This window comes from Bombina bombina, chromosome 3 (genome assembly GCF_027579735.1).
Source record: "Bombina bombina isolate aBomBom1 chromosome 3, aBomBom1.pri, whole genome shotgun sequence".
Taxonomy (NCBI): domain Eukaryota; kingdom Metazoa; phylum Chordata; class Amphibia; order Anura; family Bombinatoridae; genus Bombina; species Bombina bombina.
The window spans coordinates 305,984,716-306,004,334 of record NC_069501.1 but is presented as its reverse complement, the minus strand read 5'-3'; the positions used below and the strand labels follow the sequence as shown (position 1 = coordinate 306,004,334).

Sequence of the window (19,619 nt, the reverse complement as noted above, 5' to 3'; positions counted from 1 at the left end):
TCGGCTAGTAGGCGTCAGGAGAAGAGGATGTTCCGCGTCAGAGGTCTGCAAGATGGATCCGGAAGAAAGAAGATTGAAGATGCCGTTGATAGACTTCATCCGGATCATGGACCTCTTCAGCTCCCGCTTGGATGAAGACTTCAGCCGGATCATGGACCTCTTCAGCCCCCCGCTTGGGCTTGGATCAGGACATCGGAGGAGCTCTTCAGGACGGATCGGTGAACCTGGTAGGGTGAAGACAAGGTAGGAAGATCTTCAGGGGCTTAGTGTTAGGTTTATTTAAGGGGGGTTTGGGTTAGATTAGGGGTATGTGGGTGGTGGGTTGTAATGTTGGGGGGGGTATTGTATGTTTTTTTTTACAGGCAAAAGAGCTGAATTTCTTGGGGCATGCCCCGCAAAGGGCCCTGTTCAGGGCTGGTAAGGTAAAAGAGCTTTGAAATGTAGTAATTTAGAATAGGGTAGGGCATTTTGTTATTTTGGGGGTCTTTGTTATTTTATTAGGGGGCTTAGAGTAGGTGTAATTAGTTTAAAATTGTTGTAATATTTTTCTTATGTTTGTAAATATTTTTTTATTTTTTGTAACTTAGTTCTTTTTTATTTTTTGTACTTTAGATAGTTTATTTCATTGTAGTTATTTGTAGGTATTGTATTTAATTTATTTATTGATAGTGTAGTGGTAGGTTTAATTGTAGATAATTATAGGTAGTTTATTTAATTTATTGATAGTGTAGTGTTAGGTTTAATTGTAACTTAGGTTAGGATTTATTTTACAGGTAATTTTGTTATTATTTTCACTAGGTAACTATTAAATAGTTCTTAACTATTTAATAGCTATTGTACCTGGTTAAAATAATTACAAAGTTGCCTGTAAAATAAATATTAATCCTAAAATAGCTACAATGTAATTATAATTTATATTGTAGCTATATTAGGATTTATTTTACAGGTAAGTATTTAGCTTTAAATAGGAATAATTTATTTAATAAGAGTTAATTAATTTCGTTAGATTAAAATTATATTTAATTTAGGGGGGTGTTAGTGTTAGGGTTAGACTTAGCTTTAGGGGTTAATACATTTATTATAGTAGCGGTGAGCTCCGGTCTGCAGATTAGGGGTTAATGTTTGAAGTTAGGTGTCGGCGATGTTAGGGAGGGCAGATTAGGGGTTAATACTATTTATTATAGGGTTATTATAGTAGCGCTCAGGTCCGCTCGGCAGATTAGGGTTTAATAAGTGTAGGCAGGTGGAGGCGACATTGAGGGGGGCAGATTAGGGGTTAATAAATATAATATAGGGGTCGGCGGTGTTAGGGGCAGCAGATTAGGGGTACATAAGGATAATGTAAGTAGCGGCGGTTTACGGAGCGGCAGATTAGGGGTTAAAAATAATATGCAGGGGTCAGCGATAGCGGGGGCGTCAGATTAGGGGTTAATAAGTGTAAGGCTAGGGGTGTTTAGACTCGGGGTACATGTTAGGGTGTTAGGTGCAGACGTAGGAAGTGTTTCCCCATAGCAAACAATGGGGCTGCGTTAGGAGCTGAACGCAGCTTTTTTGCAGGTGTTAGGTTTTTTTTCAGCTCAAACAGCCCCATTGTTTCCTATGGGGGAATCGTGCACGAGCACGTTTTTGAGGCTGGCCGCATGCGTAAGCAACTCTGGTATCGAGAGTTGAAGCTGCGTTAAAAATGCTCTACGCTCCTTTTTTGGAGCCTAACGCAGCCTTTTTGTGGACTCTCAATACCAGAGTTATTTTTATGGTGCGGCCAGAAAAAAGCCGGCGTTAGCTACGCGGGTCGTTACCGACAAAACTCTAAATCTAGGCCTAAGATTGCTCAGTGTTTGAAATGAAACAGGTTAACTTAAAACTGTTCAGTTTACACTACAGCTGACTTAATTTTGAAATACATACCAACAAGCCTAAATCCTGCATTTAACCAGATCTAATGGTATGAGTACCACAGCTTATGGTTCCACCAAGACCATATAGAGTACAGCATTTTCAAAATCCATAAGTACAGCTGACAGATGCGAACATTTGTACACTATATTTGAAGTGGTGCTCATGGTTGGGGAAAATGGGGAAAAAACAAACATACATATGTCAACCTTTTTGAAGTACTTTTCTTCATCTAGCCATCTACCCAGATCATTAATGTACAATTTTGAATTCACAGAATTATTTTTGTTTGCACATTTACAAATATAATTCTTTAAAAAGTGATCTCTTAATTTCTGCAATTTTTTTTATCATGCATGTCATGCACTTTTGATTTAGGGGATGCAAGGTGCATAAATGTTTCCTCCAGTGAGTGTTTCTGTGGGTGTCTGTGTTTGTCTTTATGCTTTGGTTAGTGTCTCTATGAGTGTGTATGTATTTTTTTTCTGTGGGTCTCTCTGTGAGGGTGGGTGTGTATGTCTTTGTGCATTTTCTGTGGATGTCTGTGAGGGTGTCTGCATATGTCTTTGAGCTTTCTCTATGGGTGTCTCTGTAAGGGTGTGTGTATGTTTGTCTTTGTGTATTTTTTCTGGATGCCTCTGTGAGGGTGGGTGTGTATGTCTGTGCTTTCTGTGGATGTCTCAGTGAGGGTGTGTGTATGTCTTTCTGTGTTTTATGTGGTTGTCTCTGTGTGTTTTCTGTGGGTGTCTCTGTGTGTGTGTGTATGTCTTTGTGTGTTTTCTGAGGCTGTCTCTGTCGGTGTTCCTTGGGTGTATGTGCAAGTTTGAGTTTGTGTGTGTGTGTCCATTGTCTGTTCCTTTTTAGGACATTTTGACCTTACTACTGATTATTCACATCTTTCTACAGACTTTGAGACTAACGAGACCTTTCCGGAAGTCACCAATCCACCATTTAACCTTTAAATTATTGTTTAGGCAGTTCAGGGCCCTTCCTTTCAGCCACTGCATGCTGTTGTCATCATTTAGTTGGCATCTTCCTTTACAAAAAGATAATCAGAACTCCATATTTTGTTTTCCAAATCTCCTTTTTTTTTTTTTTTTTTACAAAACTGTAGTTTACCTCATTACTTGTCTGGTCAATGTAAACAAGTGCTGAGTGTCTGTTTGGGTGTCTGTGTCTGAGTGTGTTTCTTTACATGTCTGCTAGAGTGTCTATATGTGAATCCTTATGTGTGAGTGTGTTTCAGTGTATGAGTGTGTCTGTGTGTGTGTGTATGTTACTACCTTTACAACATTTCCAAGTTTAATTAGACACTTATGAATAAAGTGCACATATGTTTTAGTCACTTGGTCAAAAATTGCACATGTCAAAGGAGGGGGGGGGGGGGCTGATCAATGGTTAAGTTAGGGGCCCCAAAATTTATAGTTGCGACCCTGATGTACTTTGTAGGATAAATAACCTTTCTTTGTAGGATAAATAACCTTACTCTCTTTTAAAATTCAGAATCCCTTTAACGCTTGTTTCTCCTGTACCAAGATCAGTTCTAAAAGGCTTACCTATTTGTTTCTGTTGCCTAGGTGAGAGGACGCGGCGGAGAAGGTGTCAGGTTGCATTTAGCTACTTGCCCCAGAATGAAGATGAACTGGAACTTAAAGTTGGAGAAATTATTGAAGTTCTTGGAGAGGTGAGTTCCTAATATACCTCAGGTACCACAAACAACATGAAAACTCAAATGATAACTCTTTCATAAATTGGTGAGCGTCCACGAGCCATCACTTGTGGTATTAAAGGGAAAAATTCTATTAAAATTAACATTAATTTATCTCAATAATAATAACTCTTAAAATAAGCAGCCAATATATGCCAAATACTAACAATGTTTTCAGGCTTATGTATTTTTAAGATATGTTTAATGTTAAAGTGAATTTCAACTTTCAAGAATGAGTGCCCGGTTTTTAAAAATACTATTAAAAACAGGGGCACTTTTATTCATGAAAGTTTACATTTCACCCGTTTTGTTAAAATACCTTTCTCCAACATAGGTGTGTCCGGTCCACGGCGTCATCCTTACTTGTGGGATATTCTCTTCCCCAACAGGAAATGGCAAAGAGCCCAGCAAAGCTGGTCACATGATCCCTCCTAGGCTCCGCCTACCCCAGTCATTCTCTTTGCCGTTGTACAGGCAACATCTCCACGGAGATGGCTTAGAGTTTTTTAGTGTTTAACTGTAGTTTTTCATTATTCAATCAAGAGTTTGTTATTTTCAAATAGTGCTGGTACGTACTATTTACTCAGAAACAGAAAAGAGATGAAGAATTCTGTTTGTATGAGGAAAATGATTTTAGCAACCGTAACTAAAATCCATGGCTGTTCCACACAGGACTGTTGAGAGCAATTAACTTCAGTTGGGGGAACAGTTTGCAGTCCCTTGCTGCTTGAGGTATGACACATTCTAACAAGACGATGTAATGCTGGAAGCTGTCATTTTCCCTATGGGATCCGGTAAGCCATGTTTATTACGATTGTAAATAAGGGCTTCATAAGGGCTTATTTAAACTGTAGACTTTTTCTGGGCTAAATCGATTGATTATTAACACATATTTAGCCTTGAGGAATCATTTTATCTGGGTATTTTGATATAATAATATCGGCAGGCACTGTTTTAGACACCTTATTCTTTAGGGGCTTTCCCAAAGCATAGGCAGAGTCTCATTTTCGCGCCGGTGTTGCGCACTTGTTTTTGAGAGGCATGGCATGCAGTCGCATGTGAGAGGAGCTCTGATACTTATAAAAGACTTCTGAAGGCGTCATTTGGTATCGTATTCCCCTTTGGGTTTGGTTGGGTCTCAGCAAAGCAGATACCAGGGACTGTAAAGGGGTTTAAAGCTTTAAACGGCTCCGGTTCCGTTATTTTAAGGGTTAAAGCTTCCAAAATTGGGGTGCAATATTTTCAAGGCTTTATGACGCTGTGGTGAAAATTTGGTGAATTTTGAACAATTCCTTCATGTTTTTTCGCAATTGCAGTAATAAAGTGTGTTCAGTTTAAAATTTAAAGTGACAGTAACGGTTTTATTTTAAAACGTTTTTTTGTACTTTCTGATCAAGTTTATGCCTGTTTAACATGTCTGAACTACCAGATAGACTGTGTTCTGAATGTGGGGAAGCCAGAATTCCTATTCATTTAAATAAATGTGATTTATGTGATAATGACAATGATGCCCAAGATGATTCCTCAAGTGAGGGGAGTAAGCATGGTACTGCATCATTCCCTCCTTCGTCTACACGAGTCTTGCCCACTCAGGAGGCCCCTAGTACATCTAGCGCGCCAATACTCCTTACTATGCAACAATTAACGGCTGTAATGGATAATTCTGTCAAAAACATTTTAGCCAAAATGAACCCTTGTCAGCGTAAGCGTGGCTGCTCTGTTTTAGTTACTGAAGAGCATGACGACGCTGATATTAATATCTCTGGAGGGCCCCTAACCCAATCTGAGGGGGCCAGGGAGGTTTTGTCTGAGGGAGAAATTACTGATTTAGGGAACATTTCTCAGCAGGCTGAATCTGATGTGATTACATTTAAATTTAAATTGGAACATCTCCGCATTTTGCTTAAGGAGGTATTATCCACTCTGGATGATTGTGAAAATTTAGTCATCCCAGAGAAACTATGTAAAATGGACAAGTTCCTAGAGGTGCCGGGGCTCCCAGAAGCTTTTCCTATACCCAAGCGGGTGGCGGACATTGTTAATAAAGAATGGGAAAGGCCCGGTATTCCTTTCGTCCCTCCCCCCATATTTAAAAAATTGTTTCCTATGGTCGACCCCAGAAAGGACTTATGGCAGTCAGTCCCCAAGGTCGAGGGAGCGGTTTCTACTTTAAACAAACGCACCACTATTCCCATAGAGGATAGTTGTGCTTTCAAAGATCCTATGGATAAAAAATTAGAAGGTTTGCTTAAAAGGATGTTTGTTCAGCAGGGTTACCTTCTACAACCCATTTCATGCATTGTCCCTGTCACTACTGCCGCATATTTCTGGTTTGATGAACTGCTTAAGGTGCTCGATAGTGACTCTCCTCCTTATGAGGAGATTATGGATAGAATCAATGCTCTCAAATTGGCTAATTCTTTCACTCTAGACGCCTCTTTGCAATTGGCTAAGTTAGCGGCTAAGAACTCTGGGTTTGCTATTGTGGCGCGCAGAGCGCTTTGGTTGAAATCTTGGTCGGCTGATGCGTCTTCCAAGAACAAGCTACTAAATATTCCTTTCAAGGGGAAAACGTTGTTTGGTCCTGACTTGAAAGAGATTATCTCTGATATCACTGGGGGTAAAGGCCACGCCCTTCCTCAGGATCGGCCTTTCAAGGCAAAAAATAGACCTAATTTTCGTCCCTTTCGTAAAAACGGACCAGCCCAGGGTGCTACGTCCTCTAAGCAAGAGGGTAATACTGCTCAGGCCAAGCCAGCTTGGAGACCAATGCAAGGCTGGAACAAGGGAAAGCAGGCCAAGAAACCTGCCACTGCTACCAAGACAGCATGAAATATTGGCCCCCGATCCGGGACCGGATCTGGTGGGGGGCAGACTCTCTCTCTTCGCTCAGGCTTGGGCAAGAGATGTTCTGGATCCTTGGGCGCTAGAAATAGTCTCCCAGGGTTATCTTCTGGAATTCAAGGGACTTCCCCCAAGGGGGAGGTTCCACAGGTCGCAGTTGTCTTCAGACCACATAAAAAGACAGGCGTTCTTACATTGTGTAGAAGACCTGTTAAAAATGGGAGTGATTCATCCTGTTCCATTAAGAGAACAAGGGATGGGGTTCTACTCCAATCTGTTCATAGTTCCCAAAAAAGAGGGAACGTTCAGACCAATCCTAGATCTCAAGATCTTAAACAAATTTCTCAAGGTCCCATCGTTCAAGATGGAAACCATTCGAACTATCCTTCCTTCCATCCAGGAAGGTCAATTCATGACCACGGTGGATTTAAAGGATGCGTATCTACATATTCCTATCCACAAGGAACATCATCGGTTCCTAAGGTTTGCATTCCTGGACAAACATTACCAGTTCGTGGCGCTTCCTTTCGGATTAGCCACTGCTCCAAGGATTTTCACAAAGGTACTAGGGTCCCTTCTAGCGGTGCTAAGACCAAGGGGCATTGCAGTAGTACCTTACCTGGACGACATTCTGATTCAAGCGTCGTCCCTTCCTCAAGCAAAGGCTCACACGGACATTGTCCTGGCCTTTCTCAGATCTCACGGCTGGAAAGTGAACGTGGAAAAGAGTTCTCTATCCCCGTCAACAAGGGTTCCCTTCTTGGGAACAATTATAGACTCCTTAGAAATGAGGATCTTTCTAACAGAGGCCAGAAAAACAAAGCTTCTGGACTCTTGTCGGATACTTCATTCCGTTCCTCTTCCTTCCATAGCTCAGTGCATGGAAGTGATCGGGTTGATGGTGGCGGCGATGGACATAGTTCCTTTTGCACGCATTCATCTAAGACCATTACAACTGTGCATGCTCAGTCAGTGGAATGGGGACTATACAGACTTGTCTCCGAAGATACAAGTAAATCAGAGGACCAGAGACTCACTCCGTTGGTGGCTGTCCCTGGACAATCTGTCTCAAGGGATGATGTTCCACAGACCAGAGTGGGTCATTGTCACGACCGACGCCAGTCTGATAGGCTGGGGCGCGGTCTGGGGATCCCTGAAAGCTCAGGGTCTTTGGTCTCGGGAAGAATCTCTTCTACCGATAAATATTCTGGAACTGAGAGCGATATTCAATGCTCTCCAGGCCTGGCCCCAGCTTGCGAGGACCAGGTTCATACGGTTTCAATCAGACAACATGACGACTGTTGCGTACATCAACCATCAGGGGGGAACAAGGAGTTCCCTAGCGATGGAAGAAGTAACCAAAATTATTCTTTGGGCGGAGTCTCACTCCTGCCACCTGTCTGCTATCCACATCCCAGGAGTGGAAAATTGGGAAGCGGATTTTCTGAGTCGTCAGACATTGCATCCGGGGGAGTGGGAACTCCATCCGGAAATCTTTGCCCAAGTCACTCACCTGTGGGGCATTCCAGACATGGATCTGATGGCCTCTCGTCAGAACTTCAAAGTTCCTTGCTACGGGGCCAGATCCAGGGACCCCAAGGCGGCTCTAGTGGATGCACTAGTAGCACCTTGGACCTTCAAACTAGCTTATGTGTTCCCGCCATTTCCTCTCATCCCCAGGCTGATAGCCAGGATCAAGCAGGAGAGGGCGTCGGTGATCTTGATAGCTCCTGCGTGGCCACGCAGGACTTGGTATGCAGATCTGGTGAATATGTCATCGGCTCCACCTTGGAAGCTACCTTTGAGACGAGACCTTCTTGTTCAGGGTCCGTTCGAACATCCGAATCTGGTTTCACTCCAGCTGACTGCTTGGAGATTGAACGCTTGATTTTATCGAAGCGAGGATTCTCAGATTCTGTGATCGATACTCTTGTTCAGGCCAGAAAGCCTGTGACTAGAAAGATTTACCACAAAATTTGGAAAAAATATATCTGTTGGTGTGAATCTAAAGGATTCCCTTGGGACAAGGTTAAGATTCCTAGGATTCTATCCTTCCTTCAAGAAGGATTGGAAAAAGGATTATCTGCAAGTTCCCTGAAGGGACAGATTTCTGCCTTGTCGGTATTACTTCACAAAAAGCTGGCAGCTGTGCCAGATGTTCAAGCCTTTGTTCAGGCTCTGGTTAGAATCAAGCCTGTTTACAAACCTTTGACTCCTCCTTGGAGTCTCAATTTAGTTCTTTCAGTTCTTCAGGGGGTTCCGTTTGAACCCTTACATTCCGTTGATATTAAGTTATTATCTTGGAAAGTTTTGTTTTTAGTTGCGATTTCTTCTGCTAGAAGAGTCTCAGAATTATCTGCTCTGCAGTGTTCTCCTCCTTATCTGGTGTTCCATGCAGATAAGGTGGTTTTACGTACTAAACCTGGTTTTCTTCCAAAAGTTGTTTCTAACAAAAACATTAACCAGGAGATTATCGTACCTTCTCTGTGTCCAAAACCAGTTTCAAAGAAGGAACGTTTGTTGCACAATTTGGATGTTGTTCGCGCTCTAAAATTCTATTTAGATGCTACAAAGGATTTTAGACAAACATCTTCCTTGTTTGTTGTTTATTCAGGTAAAAGGAGAGGTCAAAAAGCAACTTCTACCTCTCTCTCTTTTTGGATTAAAAGCATCATCAGATTGGCTTACGAGACTGCCGGACGGCAGCCTCCCGAAAGAATCACAGCTCACTCCACTAGGGCTGTGGCTTCCACATGGGCCTTCAAGAACGAGGCTTCTGTTGATCAGATATGTAGGGCAGCGACTTGGTCTTCACTGCACACTTTTACCAAATTTTACAAGTTTGATACTTTTGCTTCTTCTGAGGCTATTTTTGGGAGAAAGGTTTTGCAAGCCGTGGTGCCTTCCATTTAGGTGACCTGATTTGCTCCCTCCCTTCATCCGTGTCCTAAAGCTTTGGTATTGGTTCCCACAAGTAAGGATGACGCCGTGGACCGGACACACCTATGTTGGAGAAAACAGAATTTATGTTTACCTGATAAATTTCTTTCTCCAACGGTGTGTCCGGTCCACGGCCCGCCCTGGTTTTTTTAATCAGGTCTAATATTTTATTTTCTTTAACTACAGTCACCACGGTACCATATGGTTTCTCCTATGCAAATATTCCTCCTTAACGTCGGTCGAATGACTGGGGTAGGCGGAGCCTAGGAGGGATCATGTGACCAGCTTTGCTGGGCTCTTTGCCATTTCCTGTTGGGGAAGAGAATATCCCACAAGTAAGGATGACGCCGTGGACCGGACACACCGTTGGAGAAAGAAATTTATCAGGTAAACATAAATTCTGTTTTTCTTCTTGTAGCCGGAGAAGCGATTCCCCCTCCTGACGCTCGTCTCTTCATACGTCAGCAATGACGAATATGGCATCCTCCAATCACGGCTTTCCCCCCAGGGGAATCATTGCCTGAGGCAACGCCATGATTGGAGGAAGCCGGATTTGACATTGCTGATGTAAGAACAGTGAAATGTAAACTTTCATAAATGAAAGTACCCCTGTTTTTAGTAATATTTTTAAAAACCGGGCACTCCGTGAAACAAAGGAAAAGTAAATTGCGCTATATGTACTGGTACATTACTCAATGTAACAATAAATATAATGATATATATATATATATATATATATATATAAAGTAATAGATTAATATTTGATGTTCCCAAATGAGTAAAAATTTAAAATCGAAATATAAATATGTGCACAGGTAGATCCGCTAAAAAGATATTATAATAAAATGATGTTATAAAATCCAAAAATTCATTAAAATTACCAAAACAGCGTAATAAATTCACAATAACACCTCTGAAAGATAGCAGCACCTCAATTTAGCAGCACCATAATTTAGAATAGTAGCAATAAATGCAGCAGGAAAACAATTATATAAAAGACCCAATTGGACTAAACGCAAAAGATATATAAAGAAAATAACAAAGTATTGCACACTATTTGTGTTATCAAACCAACAGTAAGACAAAGTATTGCACACTGTTTGTATTTACATTCAACAGTACCTCTTATAAGTTCTCGTATAAGTTCTCATATATTTTCACATATGAAGAGTTTTTCAGAATACAGGGTAGTATGTTCCTTTAAAATGAGTAACACTTTGGTTTCCAAACATGAGTCCTGTCTTGTGCAGCTCAAATCAAACTAGGTAGATCCAAACCTCAGTCGTGGGGATAGTGATACATGTAAAGAAAAAAAGAGAGAGCGCACAAAAGACTCAAGTGTAGATTTTATTAACAGAGTTTGCACACAAGATAAATTGCACTTACTAGAAATAAAGTTTAAAAAGGCATTCAGAATTCAACTCTCTTTCCTCTGCTTAAAAAGCCGCTCCACACTGCTGCCTAGGAAGTCAGTGTCTCCAGGTGTTTGTGTGCAAAACCGGCATCTGTAACAGGGCTTTCCGGATGCCCTTCCTCGGCAGTAGTGTGGAGTTGCTTTTTAAGCAGAGGAAAGAGAGTTGAATAAAATCTACACTTGAGTCTTTTGTGCGCTCTCTCTTTTTTTCTTTACATACTCATTCGTGAAAGTTTACCTTCACTTTAAAGGAATAGTCTAGTTGAAATTAAACTTTCATGTTTAATATAGATCATGCAATTTTAAGTAACTTTCTAATTTACTCCTTCTATCAATTTTAGGTTCAGCACCTGGTTAGCGCATGCTGATTGGTTGCTAAATGTAGCCACCAATCAACAATCACTACCCAGGTTCTGAACCAAAAAATGGGCCCGCTCCTAAACTTAAAGAGACACTCAATAAAAATTAAACTTTCATTATTCAGATAGAGCATGCTATTTTAAACAACTTTCCAATTTACTTCCATTAACAAAATGTGCACAGTCTTTTTATATTTAAACTTTTTGAGTCACCAGCTCCTACTGAGCATGTGCAAGAATATGTGTGTATGCATTTGTGAATGGCTGATGGCTGTCACATGGTACGTGTATGCATTTATGATTGGCTGATGGCTGTCACATGGTACAGGGGGAGTGAAAAAAGACATAACTTTTAAAATTGTCAGAAAAAAAATCTACTACTCATTTGAAGTTCAAACTAAGTGCTATTGGATTGTCTTGTTATCTTGCATTTGTTGATTATGCAAATCTACTGTGTTGACTGGTCCTTTAAATTCAAGCCTTTTCAAAATAAGATACCAAGGGAACAAAGAAAATTTGATAATAGTAGTAAATTGGAAAGTTGCTTAAATTGCATGCACTATCTGAATCATGACAGTTTAATTTTGACTAGACTATTCCTTTAAACAGTCTGATATCTACTTTAATGTATAGGTGGCCCTCCATTTACAACGGTTCAATTTGCGCCGTTTCAAAATAACGACCTTTTTTTCAGTCATGTGACTGCTATTGAAAAGCATTGAGAAGCAGTGCATTGATTAAAATAGCCATTCGGTGGAGGTGTCCGCTTGTGTTGCAGTAAAGATATGCAAGCCAAGCAAGCTAAAATTAATCAGTATAACTAGACCTGAGCTATCGAGCAGCTTTCATAGGAACAAGATCTTCATGTCTATAAATCAGTCCAGGTTGGAATGCATAAAAAATAATTGTTTGACGAAAATGTCTTCATTTCAAAGCTTTAAAAATAATGTATTAAGTGTTACTTATGGCAATTTTGAGAGGGGCCTGGAACCTAACTCCCTCACTTCCCATTGACTTACATTATAAACTGTGTTTCAATTTACAATGGTTTTGATTTACAACCATTCCTTCTGGAACCTAACCCCGGCGTAAACTGAGGGATACCTGTATATATATATATATATATATATATATATATATATATATATATTATACTTTATGCAGTGTAGGATCCCCCTTACCCCCCACCTTCTTGATCCCCCATACAGCTCTCTAATTCTCCCCTGCCTTAACTATTGTCGCCATGTTAGGTACTGACAGATGTCTGCCAGTACCTGAAAACCATTTTTTTTAAATATACAGTATATATTTTGTATTTATTATTATTTTTGTATTACTTTTATGTAGCATAGTGTCCCCCACCTGCAGTCTTTAGTTTAGGGTCCCCCACACCCCCAGGGTAGCTGCCCCATCCCTCCCCCTTTGTTTTCATAACATAGGGCCCTCCCACTCCCTCCCTCTCACTCCTGCCTCCACTGCTGGGCTGCCCACCTGCGTCCTGCCCACACCTCCCGCCCACCTAGGAAATCTGTACTCCCTCACACACACACACCATTATTATTATTATTATAATTATCAATTTTAAGAACTAAATTACATGAAAAGGGGCAAAATAAATAATGAAAGTATTTTGCCAAGTTGTTTCATTATATATAACTAAATATGTTATATAGAAATGTCAATGTGCTTACTTTTAGTTATGTTTTACTATTGTAAGATAGGATTGCAGATGAGTCATAAGAATGTACGATAAAGTCAGTCTGTGTGTTTGTATTAAAGAGATACTTTAGGTGCTGAATTGTAATATGCCAGACCTGGCAGTGCAGGAAATCAGGGGTGACTGTAAATTGTGAAATTTGGGGGTTCAAAAAGTTGGTCATAAAGTTACACTAGTCTAGTGGTACACTAATAACCATCAAACATAATGGGAATATTAAAGAAACTAAGGAGAGAAAACAGGTGCATGAAACAACTTGAGGTGTAAGACCCCCCCATGGAACTACCACCATTCTAGCTGCTTGTTTATTACCTTATTTCATGGCAATGGTTTCTATTCTAAAATGAATAGAGTCATATTTCATGTAACGCGTTTCAGTTTCTGTTTTGTTTGTTAATGTTATGGGAGAAATAAGGTATTTTCCTGATGGTTACATTTGTGTCATGCACAGTGGGTGTATATTGATTTCTCAAAGCAAAATAACTTCTATTTTTATCTATACAGTAACACCGGTGTAGGCGTTCACGTGGCAGTATAATGTGTGGATTTATTGCTCACGCACAGTATTTTTATATTTGAGATAAAATGAGCAAAACCCAGATAATCTTTTATTTTGCAAACGATCATTTAGAAGTTTTGAACATTAGCATAGCTTAGAGGAACACTGTGCTCAAAAATATCTGTTAACCATATGAAGAAACATTATTTAAAGGACATTAAACACTTTGAGATGATATTATAAAATGATAAATCATATATATATATATATATATATATATAAAAAAACTCTGCAATATAATTTATTTTGCCCCCTTTTCCGTTAATTCCATTCTGAAATTGTGAGCGTTTCAGTTCCTGTTAGAAATGGAAGTGCAACCATTGGCTGCACACTATAGTAACCTATGTATAACTGTCCCTAATACTGTCCCTAATTGGCCACAGCAGAGAAGGTAACCTAAGTTACAACATGGCAGCTCCCATTGTTTTATAAACACTAACTGCTAGATTACAAGTTTTTGTCAGTAAGGCTTGCGGGGCTAACGAGCAGTTTCAGCTCACCGCTCACCTACAGACAAAGCTGGTATTACGGTTTATTTTAAACCCGGCTTTAGCCGCACCTCAATACCAGAGCTGCTTACAGTGGCGGTGAGCTGGCAAAACCTGCTCGTGCACAATTTCCCCATAGGAATCAATGGGGCAGATTCGGCTGAAAAAAAAAAAAAACCCTAACACCTGCAAAAAAGCATTGTTCAGCTCCTAGCACAGCCCCATTGATTCCTATGGGAAAATACCTTTTATGTCTACACCTAACACCCTAACATGAACCCCGAGTCTAAACACACCTAATCTTACACTTATTAACCCCTAATCTGCCGCCCCTGACATCGTCGCCACCTGCATAATATTATTAACCCCTAATCTGCCGCTCCGGACACCACCGCCACCTACATTATACTTATGAACACCTAATCTGCTGCCCCCAGCATCGCTGAACCCTACATTATATTTATTAACCCCTAATCTGATGCCCCCAGCATCGCCGAACCCTACATTATACTTATTAACCCCTAATCTGCAGCCCCAATGTCGCCGCAACCTAACTACATTTATTAACCCCTAATCGGCCGCCCACAACGTCGCCGCCACTATTATAAATATATAAACTCCTAAACCTAAGTCTAAGCCTAACACCTCCCTAACTTAAATATAATTTAAAATAATCTAAATAAAATTACTACAATTAACTAAATTATTCCTATTTAAAACTAAATACTTACCTATAAAATAAACCCTAAGCTAGCTACAATATAACTAATTGTTGTTTTTTTTTTTTTAATTCTTTTTATTAAAGAAACATGGGTACAGTTAGACAATTGTGTGTGTATACAGAGTAAAATTATAGACAATTCAAGATGTACATATGAAATAAGCATTACATATATCAGCAGCCACAATGTAATTATTACCACAGGTATCAAAGAAGGGCTGCGGGTTGTGTTTCCGTCCTCTATAGGTAGCTATCATTATAGTCCTTCAATATTATTCAAAACAGAAAAGTCCTTGTGAGAGGGGCTTTATCAAATTGGCCAGGTATCCATTCATGTGTAACCCATGTTTCTTATTTTTAATATAATAACAAACAAAACAACTTAACCAAACTAAATATATAAACTAAACACTTCCCTAATTGACCAAAAGATGTCAGAGGTATGCCATTTCCAATATATGTCTAGGAGGAAAGATAGTATATATATTTCCCAATATTGTAAGATAGGCAAACTTGTGGAGTTAATCAATGAACCTGCCGAAGTGTAGTTGATAAGAGCGCTATTGAAAAGAGGTGTATCTGGTTCTATTAATGAGTTATACCATCCAATATTTTTCCCTAAATAAACAGTGGTCTAGCGGTTAACTGAGGAGGTATAAGTGCGTATGACGTGTACAAGCCTAATTGACTTAGAATGAAATAACCTATATGAATTAATGTTTAAATTTGCACTTGCTGTGACACTTTAGTTTCCAAGATATGCCTTAAGATGTGGTTGAATCTAAATTACACTAAAATTATATTCCAACTCTCTTAAATATAGGTTTCACTGCCAGTGTCTTATAACATGTGTAAAAGACCACGCTATTGGGGATAACTAGGGTACATGTGAGATAGCCATATTAAGATTTTAGCAGGGTGATAAGACTTATTGAGAATGACTAGGAGGTTAAAAAAAAAAAAAAAAAAGAAAAAAAAAAAAAAAAACCAAAAAAAAAAAAAAAAAAAATGAAATTAAACACCTGTACAATAACAAAACACAACATAGCCAAGTCCAAACAGATTAGGGCGTCTGCTGTCTTACTCTAGATTCTCCTAACGTTAACTAAACTTAATATCTGGGGAATATACTCTCTCTTTCTACACCTCTCCACCAGTGTATATGGCAGAAAGCAGCTAACTATGGAACAACCTAGAAGATCTGGCTGCCTAGCTGAACCTTATCTCCTCATTGCTGAATTACCCTAGCACAGGAGCTAGAAACCTAATATAATATATTCATTGTAGGTGAGTCCTTTTGTTATTAATATGATACATGACTATGGTATAAGAAAGGATTTTTTCATTAGGATCTAAGGATTAGAACACAAATCCAGTTGATTAATGGAAAAATATAGTAATGGCTATCAATTGACAGTGTCATTTAAAATGATAAGTGCACAAACTGCGTATCTAAATGTGTAGCTGACAAACTGCTTTTTGCAATCCTCATATCTAAGAACAAATGCACGATCCCATCTGCTGATATAGAGTAGTGTGTCATTTGTTACAGTAAAAAAAAAAATTGATGTAAGTGAACAAAAGGGTATTACAAGTTATGCAAATAAATGACTGCGTTTGTTTCTGTAAGAGGAAAAATGAAGCATCAGTACAAGCCGTAGGTTGAGGATATAAATAAGTCAGCATGCTGTAAAGAGTATAAAGTATGCATTTTGTCAATATTTCAGAGTATCCCATAGTACGAAACACAGAGAAATAAAAGTACTTGCTGGGTAGGGGCAGCACCCCTCAACTGCAGAGCCGACATCATATTTGAGAATATCCCCAGCTTAGCACTAAGATACAAAGTTCTGAGCTCCACAACGGGTCACCTCTGATGCGGTTAACACAGGCGGTTAAACTGACCCGTATTGGCTTTCTCCATGGTAACAGTCAGCCTATGCCCTTTGGTCTACGGGTGTACCGTATGTTGCTGAGGTGTCCAGCTGCAGACCCAGCACCCAGGGAAGCGCTGGTAGAAGGAGTATAGTTGGGAAAGACTTGCACAGGGGCCTGCTGATATCGGGGTGCTGCAGCAGCGGGTAACCAGGTGTTCGCCTGCGGCGGAGGCGCATCATGCAGATCCCTGTCGCCTTGTTTCCTTATTCGGGGAGTTAGGAATGTACCCAGTGATAAAATGGTGGGTGGGGGGTCCGCAGCTAACTCCGCAGGTCCAGGAGTGCCCTCGGCAGCATGAGGGGTCAGACAAGCATCCCAGAGATCCTGAGTCAAATCAGCCAGGTCCGGAAAGATAAACGCTGAGTCTGTGACTTCAGTGTTCCATTGCAGCTGGGCTTGAGGTGTGTGCTGCGGTTTCGATGGAGAATGGTAAGTTTGTGTAGGCACCGAGTAGTCTTCTTGAGGGCAAGGTTTCTTAATAGCCCGGATTGTCTCATGCAGTGTCTCGTAACTAGAGAACAGACGTTCAAATGCCGGCCCGAATACACTAAGAATCTGCGCGGCAATATTGTTTTCCGACTCCATTGTTCTGTACAGGAAGTTAATATGTACAAAATCCCTTGTGGATTGCTTTTCAGTGAAATGACCTCCGGGGAAGAAGAGAGTGGTTTTCTTCTATCTGTTTAAAGTTCCCGGACAGCTTCTCTGTCAAGGGAGATACAGATGGCATAGAAAGATGAGGTAATAAGTTATGTTAGAAGAGGTTCTCTGCAGAGCAACAAAAACCTGCGTCCATCTTCTAGAGCCGCCCACCGGAAGTCAATATAACTAATTGTTACATTGTAGCTATCTTAGGGTTTATATTTATTTTACAGGCAACTTTATATTTATTTTAACTAGGTAGAATAGTTATTAAATAGTTATTAACTATTTAATAGCTACCTAGCTAAAATAAGTACAAATTTACCTGTAAAATAAAACCTAACCTATGTTACAATTACACCTAACACTACATTATCATTAAATAAATTAACTAAATTAACTACAATTAATTACAATTAAATAAAATAAAGTATGAAAAAAACAAACACTAAATTACAGAAAATAATAAAATAATTAAAATTTTATTAAATTGTAAATAGAATGCGAGCCAATATCAGCCAATAGGATTTTTTCTACCTTAATTCCGATTGGCTGATAGAATTCTATCAGCCAATCGGAATTGAAGGGACGCCATCTTGGATGACGTCACTTAAAGGTGCCGTCATTTAGTGTGCCGCGTCCGATGTCTTGAAGATGGACCCTCTCCGCTCCGGATGGATGAAGATAGAAGATGCCGCCTGGATGAAGACTTCTGGCTGTCTGGAGGACCTCTTCTGCCCGGATAGGATGAAGACTTCGGACCGTCTGGAGGACCACTTCTGCCCGGTTGGGTGAAGACGTCTCAAGGTAGGGTGATCTTCAAGGGGTTAGTGTTAGGTTTTATTAAGGGGGGATTGGGTGGGTTTTAGAGTAGGGTTGGGTGTGTGGGTGGTGGGTTTTAATGTTGTGGGGGGGTATTGTATTTTTTTTTTACAGGTAAAAGAGCTGATTACTTTGGGGCAATGCCCCGCAAAAAGCCCTTTTAAGGGCTATTTGTAATTTAGTATAGGGTAGGGATTTTTTTTATTTTGGGGGGCTTTTTTATTTTATTAGGGGGATTAGATTAGGTGTAATTAGTTTAAATTTTTCTGTAATTTAGTGTGTTTTTTTCCGTAATTTAGTTTATTTAATTTCATTGTAAATAATTGTAGTTAATTTAGTTAATTTATTTAATGATAGTGTAGTGTTAGGTGTAAATGTAACATATGTTAGGTTTTATTTTACAGGTATATTTGTACTTATTTTAGCTAGGTAGCTATTAAATAGTTAATAAATATTTAATAACTATTGTACCTAGTTAAAATAAATACAAAGTTGCCTGTAAAATAAATATAAACCCTAAGATAGCTACAATGTAACAATTAGTTATATTGTAGCTAGCTTAGGGTTTATTTTATAGGTAAGTATTTAGTTTTAAATAGGAATAATTTAGTTAATTATAGTAATTTTATTTAGATTATTTTAAATTATATCACTTTACACTTATTTTGTCAATATTTAAACAGCTAATGAAACTATAAAAAACATATCTACATGTTATTCTCAGTCTTATCTTTTCTTTGAATGTTTCATTCAATCTAGCAATTATTTAATGTTCTTTTAAACATATAGCCATTTGTTGTCTAAAATTTTTAAATGTAAAATTAAACTAATGTACGAGTATCAGTTGTGCATCTTCATACTGGTGCTAATTGGCTTATAGGCACTTCAACCAATAAGCATTAACATTAACTACCTATGAACCAATGAGCCAATGAGTAGAAAATGTGTAGCAACCAATGAGCATAAGAAGGAAATGCACAACTGATACACCTGTGCTAGTTTCTACTAAAGTTTAAAATATGCTTTTAGTCAATTACATATTTTGAATATTTGAAAAAAACACACATTTTTTAAGTCATTACTGCTGTGCAACTCTGCACCCCCCACAGTCTATCTAAGGGGCTCCCTAGTGCCACTGCCTATCTTTGCCTTATGGAAACACCAGTCCTGAGGGTCACAAGACTTAAATCCCAAATTGGATAGTTCATCAGTTTCTTGGACTATTGGTAACTCTGTATGACTCTGTGCTTTTTAATTTTTTTGTAACCGTTTGATAGCATTGTTTCTGTGCCTGACTCAAAGTTTGGGAGAAAGGGCATGGTTGCCGGGGGGGGGGGGGGGGATGCTGGGGGATTCAGTGGTTAGAAGATTGTTATTGCTATACTTTATTCATTTCTGTAGGTGCTGGTAGAACATAACATTATGTTCATGTGCTGTAATGTGTACCATCATCTCTAGCATCCCTTCCTTATTTCCTGGTCTCTAGGGGACGAGCCTTGTATTAATGTTTCTGTAAGTAAAAACGTACTGTCATCATTTACTGCTGAGTACATATTGCCAAAAAATATTTG

At 39.4% G+C, this 19,619-nt stretch overlaps 1 protein-coding gene across 2 annotated transcripts in view; it reads left to right on the top strand.

Moving 5' to 3' along the window:
• SH3KBP1 (SH3 domain containing kinase binding protein 1) overlaps window positions 1–19,619 on the top strand; it is a 950,191-nt gene that overhangs the window by 516,311 nt on the left and 414,261 nt on the right. For both annotated transcript variants that reach the window (XM_053706396.1, XM_053706397.1), the window contains one exon: window positions 3,474–3,580. In XM_053706396.1, the coding sequence (XP_053562371.1) occupies window positions 3,474–3,580 (107 nt within the window). The remainder of the gene's footprint in view (window positions 1–3,473; window positions 3,581–19,619) is intronic.